Source organism: Sugiyamaella lignohabitans, chromosome A (assembly GCF_001640025.1).
Source record: "Sugiyamaella lignohabitans strain CBS 10342 chromosome A, complete sequence".
NCBI classification, from domain to species: Eukaryota; Fungi; Ascomycota; class Dipodascomycetes; order Dipodascales; family Trichomonascaceae; genus Sugiyamaella; species Sugiyamaella lignohabitans.
In genome coordinates, this window is record NC_031672.1 from 5,791,047 (window position 1) to 5,797,687 (window position 6,641).

At 46.9% G+C, this 6,641-nt stretch overlaps 1 protein-coding gene across 1 annotated transcript; it reads left to right on the forward strand.

Moving 5' to 3' along the window:
- Window positions 1-2,348: 2,348 nt before the first annotated feature.
- On the forward strand, window positions 2,349-3,320 carry URE2 (Ure2p; the record flags this gene model as incomplete). The annotated part of the gene is made up of 1 exon (XM_018878829.1): window positions 2,349-3,320. The coding sequence occupies one exon, from the start codon at window positions 2,349-2,351 to the stop codon at window positions 3,318-3,320; it is 972 nt and encodes a 323-aa protein (XP_018736093.1).
- Window positions 3,321-6,641: the final 3,321 nt, after the last annotated feature.

The following is a 6,641-nucleotide window of genomic DNA, read 5'->3' on the forward strand; positions in this document are numbered from 1 at the left end:
GGCAGCGGGCTGTTTCAGAAACGCGAGCAATTCAAGCCCAGCTACCCCAGCCGGGCAGGTCTCACCAGGAAGAGTTGGCTGGCTGACAGGGGCCATACTTCACTGGCCACACATGCATCGACAACCGGCCCCAGCAGCAGGGGCGTGACAGCAAGAAATCAAGCGGCCGAACCCCGCTAGCGGAGGAAAGCTGATGTAACACGGGATCGAAAGCACGGAAGACAAGCTTGATACTAGCGCTGTACTTGGCACGGCATCAAATTCCAATTTCCGGGCGTCGGTCACAGATTGGGAGTCGGGCTGAGACCATTGATTTAAACTTTGAGGTTGGTTGTGGTTGTTGTTCATTCTGCCATTGGGTCATTCATTCAATCAATTGTTCAGCCAACAGATCCTTTAAATTTTCTGGTCGCGGCATACGCACCTGCCTGTTTGCCTGCTTGCCTGTCGGCCTGTCTGCCGCTCGCTATATTATATTTTCTGCCTGGAGGACCCCACCTCGAGTTGCTTTTCGCAAACTACATACACAGGTTTTTATGTATATCGCACATCCCAATATACATTACAGGCCTGCACGTGAAATCTCAGGCAAAACCAGATCGCTTTCGACCACCCCGCTTGAAAATTGTTGTTCCAGATTTTATTGCAGGCTGCCACCTCCGGCGGGTGATTTTGTACTGTACTATTACAATAATTCTATAATTTTGTTTTTTTGAAGTTTTGCCCTGATTTTTTAACTAAAAACGAACTCAAGTGAGTAAAGAACGACATCATTGGCAGCGGGGAAACGTTGCATCTGATACGCTACGCTTTAAGCTCGGAATTCTTTTTTTTTTTTCCCTTTCTTGTTTATTTTTATTTTTATTTTTATTTATTTTCTACTGCTGATATTTGAGAATAACAGAAATTATATATATATATATATATATATATAAGTGCGACCTGTGTTACAGATAAAATAAGCTGGTGGGGTAAAAAACAGGACTGTCAACTTTCTGCCGCTCCACGTTTTGGCTTGTAAAAGGTGCTTCAGTCTGTGCATTAACTCTCATCACTCAGTGATCAGACTGCAGAACTTACACAACCAACTGGTGTGGACCATTGGACTCCACTCTCCCGGCCGCCCGCACACACAACCCAATCAACTACAACCTACTCTCGATTAAATTCGACTGTTTAGCTCAACAATTGTTTTTTTCTTACTATATTTTTAGTGCTTGTGTTTTTTCGACTCGGTTATATATTCTAGCCAGATCAATTGGCCCAACCGTTCCTTCGACGACAACTGGTGCTCGATTGTGTTTCTGTTAGAACAACCTTACTAGTTCGGTTGACCGATCTGCTAAGCACATTCAGCTAAAACTGGTCAGCTAGAATCAGTTCATCTGTCGTAGCCATTCGTGAGGCAAACTTCGACCGAATCTATCCGACTTGTTTGCGAGTCTAACAGTATTAATATATCAACCAAATTCTAAGAAGAATCTTCTTGTAAGTGTGCAAAAGAACCGACTTGGTAGATTTGAATAGCACGACTGGCCAGCAGACTGGCCAGTAGATCCAAACTCGTCACAAGTGAACTCAGTGATTCAGAAGCTACCTTAGTGACCTCAGCAAGTTATGCCAGAAGTGACCTCTAGGGATCACAGTGACACCAGAGACTACTTGTAGTGACTTCAAGCTACGCCAAGAGTTGTTCAGAAATGACCTCAAGTGATCTCAGAAGGTACTCAGAGACCTCAAGTGACTTATCAAGTGACCACATCAGGGTCCTATGAGGATCCCTAATGACTCAGAAACTGCTGTGGTGACTTCAAGGTACCCCAGAAGTTGTTCCAGAATCGACTTCAAGTGACCTCAAGTGACCCTCAGAGACCTCAAGTGACCTCAAATGATCTCAGAAGTATCCTTAGAAACTCAGGAAGTAAATTCGAGACCTGATGTGATCTAAGAACTCTCAAGAAGTAGCTTCTAGGGATCCCAGTGACTCAGAAGCTGCCTGTGGTGACATAAAACCGCCCCAAAAATTGCCTCGAAGGTTGCCTCAAGTGACCTCAGAGACCTGAAGAACACTGAAGTAGCCTGAAGGGGTCTGGATTAAGATCAAGTGACCCTAGAAGCTACCTCATGTGAGCTACAGTGACCGGAGATCACCTCGAGCGAGCTTAAGGAACCCGAGCTGAATGTGACTGAGGAAGTCTGAATGAGTCTGAGGGAGTCTGAGGGAATCTAAAAGGATCTCTGCACTAAGATCTAGTAACTTGACATAGTCTTCTAAGGTTCTGTCGCTGACCACTGCTAACGACGAGTGCTAAGTAGACATCTCACTAACAGAATATAGGACATAAATTATGGACCAGAGACGGCCGGTGTCAAACCTGTCGACCGCTCTGGCATCGATTAATCTCCATGACCAGAACGGTGGTGGAAATGGAAATGGAAGTCAGGGTGGTCAGTTTTCAAACGATGGCCAGGGTCCTCATAGAGACGGATTCAATGTACGACCTGACGGAGGACTTGGTCGCAATAGCGGACAGATGAACGATCTGACTCCACAAACCATAGATAGAATAGCAGAATACCGCAAACATCCTCCAGCGGAGGGTATCAGTTTATTCTCGCACCGGTCAGCACCTAACGGATTCAAAGTAGCAGTAGTGCTCGCTGAGCTAGGAATCAAATTTAAAACGTTCTATTTGGACCTCAAGAAAAATGAGCAACGGTCTCCATACTACGTGTCCATCAACCCCAATGCAAGAATTCCTGCTATTATTGACCATGACAATGGCGACCACTCTGTATGGGAGTCAGGTGCTATTCTGATTTACTTGTGTCAGAAGGTAGGTCCAGACTGTTCTCTGTGGTCTGAGGACTACTCGGAGCAGTCGATGATCACGTCATGGCTGTTTTTCCAAGCGTCAGGCCATGCACCCATGGTTGGCCAGGCCCTTCATTTCCGATACTTTCACCCCGAAAACATCACCAGTGCCATCGAAAGATACACAAGTGAAGTGAGACGTATTTACAGTGTTGTAGAAATGCGTCTGGCTGAGAAGCGTGAGCAACTGATCATGGAAATGGACGACGACAGTTTCGCGCTTGGAACGTCTGCCCTCAGCGAATCAAAATACTTCGACGAGCCTGTCTGGCTGGTCGGAAACAGAATCACCATTGCCGACCTGTCGTTCGTGACATGGAACCACGTCGTCGACCGAATCGGTATCAACCTGCGCTCGGAGTTCCCCGAGGTCTATAAATGGACCAAAGCCATGATGGAACGGCCTGCAGTAATCCGCGCATTATCGGGCCTAGAAAGCAATTAAAACCCACCCACCAAAACCAATAGCTATTACGATGAAACGACACCACGAAGACACAGCTGTCTTCCCACCTTTCTGCTACGAAACGAATCATGTAAATACCATGCCTATGTCAAAAGCAAATCCTTCTTCCCACTCTGCCTCCGGCGGCTGGGGCTCCGCCCCAGACCCCGTGGTGCTCGCTTCGCGAGCCCTTAGACGTTGTGGACACCGCCCGACGTCCGACTCGAGCGTAGCGAGAGGAGCAGCGGGGTCTGAGGCGGAGCCCCAGCCGCCGGAGGCCGGTCGGCAACCCCCCCCAGTGGGTCAGAATGACGTTAATTATGCTTAGCTAGGTAGTTGAGGGGAGACAGCTCGAAAATGTCGAATTTGACCTGGCTTTGGTACTTGAAGAGCAGATGGCGCGGCATCCACCGCAGATGGTCGTCGTCCTCCCACTCGACGAGGATGAGATCCGACCCTGTGCGGACGTCTGCGGCGTGGGCTCTGATTACTGAGTCTCCCTTCTGGAAACGGGCGATGGCTTCGTCTTCGGCTTCGTTGGAGTTGAACTTCTGACGTTTGTTGCGACTCTCAGGTGTTTCGAAAAACAGTCCTGGGCTGATTGTGGTGTTGTTGAGAGACGGCCCAGGCCGGCCAAGGGAAGTGTCGAGGCTGTGATCAGGACGGGTCAAAGCTGTTGCATGGGTATTGGGTGTGATTGGTGTTGAAGTGGCTGCAATGTGAGGTTTCAAACCTGTGTCAGTAGCAGGTTCTGATATGGGTGTGGTCGGAGGAGCAGTGATATTGGTTTCGGAATGGGTATTAGCCATCAAATCCGATGGCCGTACGAGGTTGTTTGCAAGATAAGACTGGAACATGGACTGAAACCCGGGCTGAGTTTGTGGATTGGACTCGAACAGTGGCATCTGGGAAAGTGGAAATGACGATGGTTGAATGGTCTGTGGTAGGTACTGGTTGAATGGTGATAATCCATAGTTGACGCTGGGATATGGTACCATGATCACAGGGAGAATAGCTAAGTTGCTTGCAGGGTCAAATGCGTTTGTGGAGCCAATGGAGGGGTTGATAGTAGTGCCAAGCGATGGAATGTGAATGTGGTTTGGATCAGAGCCGGACATGGTTTCGTGGTTAGAAGTGATATTAGTGGTAGAGGCTGTGGAAGTAGCAGATGCTGAAGAAGTTGAGGGAGCAGTGGTGCCAGTTTGAACTTGACCAGCGGTGTGAGTGAGCGTTGGTATTGGAGCGGTCGGTTTACTTGACTCTGGTCGACAATTGAATGCTGGAAGTAGTGTAGGAGCTGAGGTGTTATGTACAGAGGGGTCTTGAATTGAGCCAGACGATGACGGTTGGTCAGTGCCGGGAGTGGCAGGAGTGGTAGACTTGGTTCGAGCCTCCCCTCTGACAGGAGCTTTGGACTTTAGTTTCCTTTCAGGCGAACTGCGTTCACCATGAGAATCCCATGGAGATTGGTTACGAACATTTCTCGCGAGCTCTTCATCCTCTGAATCTTTTAGACGTCGGTTACTATGAGGTACAGAGACAGGGATCTGTGACTGAACTGTGTTGAGAAAACTATTTCCAACTGGAGGTTCTATAGGAGATGGCCGATATTCATGATACCCAATACCAGAACGAACGACTTTTGTTCTGCTGTGGTCATTTGAACTAGTACCATCGATAACAGGAGTAGGCGACTGGACAGAGTGAGAAGATCGTTTCTTTCTGGATTCAGGTTTAACCTGTGATTTCGACGCATTCACCATTGATTGGTTGCAGGATTCGTCGACTCGAGTGGAATGTAACTTTCAACTGACTAGTATCAAGAATGAGATGCTGTAGCCCACTTGATTATATCACTAAACCAGAGTAGCATTTTTCCATTCTTAGGCTCTGCAGGGTATAGGTCACTTAACGCAGAGCTAGCTAACATTTAGGACCTCTATGGTCGATTGTGCCAACCAAACTTTAACTCCAACTGGCAGAGATGGTAAGACTGTGTTTTATATTACTGAAATTACAGTTTAGGAAGACGAGAATTGTATTAGATTTTTTAAAAAATTGCACGTAGTAGAGGAACTTCAGACGTCAAAAAAATACGAACTAGTCTGCTATTTATACATGGGGGCTAGGGCGTACCCCTGAGATTACCGTTTTCGCGGAAGTGATAGTCAATCGATGCCGGCTATTGTTATTAGCGCTAAAACCTGGCAACTGACACCAATCGGAGAAATATCCAGCAATACATCCTTGGTGTGTGATAAGATCACGTCACAGGGGCCATGCGTAGGACATCGGAGTTGACACCCAGACCATAGAATAACTGAGTTCAAACAAGAATTCTAACGACAGCAGATATTATTTGAAGAAGGTTTTGAGTCAATCACTCTGTCCCTCCCTCACCCTGAATGAAAGCTTGAAATTTACAGTCGAATTACACCGAACTCACAAATTGTTGTATGCTGTTGCGGTTACTAGTGCAACTTTTACGGGAGAAATGTTGCTATAGTGTCTTATCAGTAGCATGTGAAGTTCTGGTTGCTTAGGTAGTGCATACGACCGGTCATACAAAAGCCTCCTTACGAGCACGATTGGGCTCTCAGTTGGTCTCAAGCATGTCAATACCACCTACCGTAGCTTTGCAATCTCATAATACCATAGCTTGGCAAAGATCTGACCAGAGCATCAATACGATCATCTCACTTTTTTGCTGTTGTCATTTAACCGGTCAGCGGATGATTGCCCACCAAAAATATCTCGCTGCACAACGCAGAGCGAGTAACGGATAGTCCCAGAAAACAACTCAGTTTTACTTCGCGGGGTTGCTACACAATAATGCTATATTTGTAGGCTGAAACATCACTGATAGCGAAATCCAGAACCCCGGATTCCACAACGGCTTGGCAAAACCTTGTCTATCCCGAGAACCGGTGCTTCACCTGACCCACTGGCACTGATAGATAAATCCAATTCCAACTCCGTTCATTGAGAAGAAACAATTGCTTGAACTTCCCGGTTGATAACAAACCTTTCCACGCATGAATCTCGAGACTTGAAAGTCCTAACGGCATTACAGAACAACCGTGTGGCATAATACCTGATGAAGATAGTTCCGCACTTCGGCGGTTATCATGCAATCTGCAGGCCCGATTCCGCACCCTATGTTGGTCAGCGAAATGTGGGGAGAGCTGAGCAAATCAGTGACTCCTACTCACCTCTGTGGGAAGCCGGTGAGTGTGATTTGCATATTTAACTCTGTCTCATCACAAAAGTTATCAATTGAAGCAAAATATCAATTTACACTATCCACACTAGAAATTTACA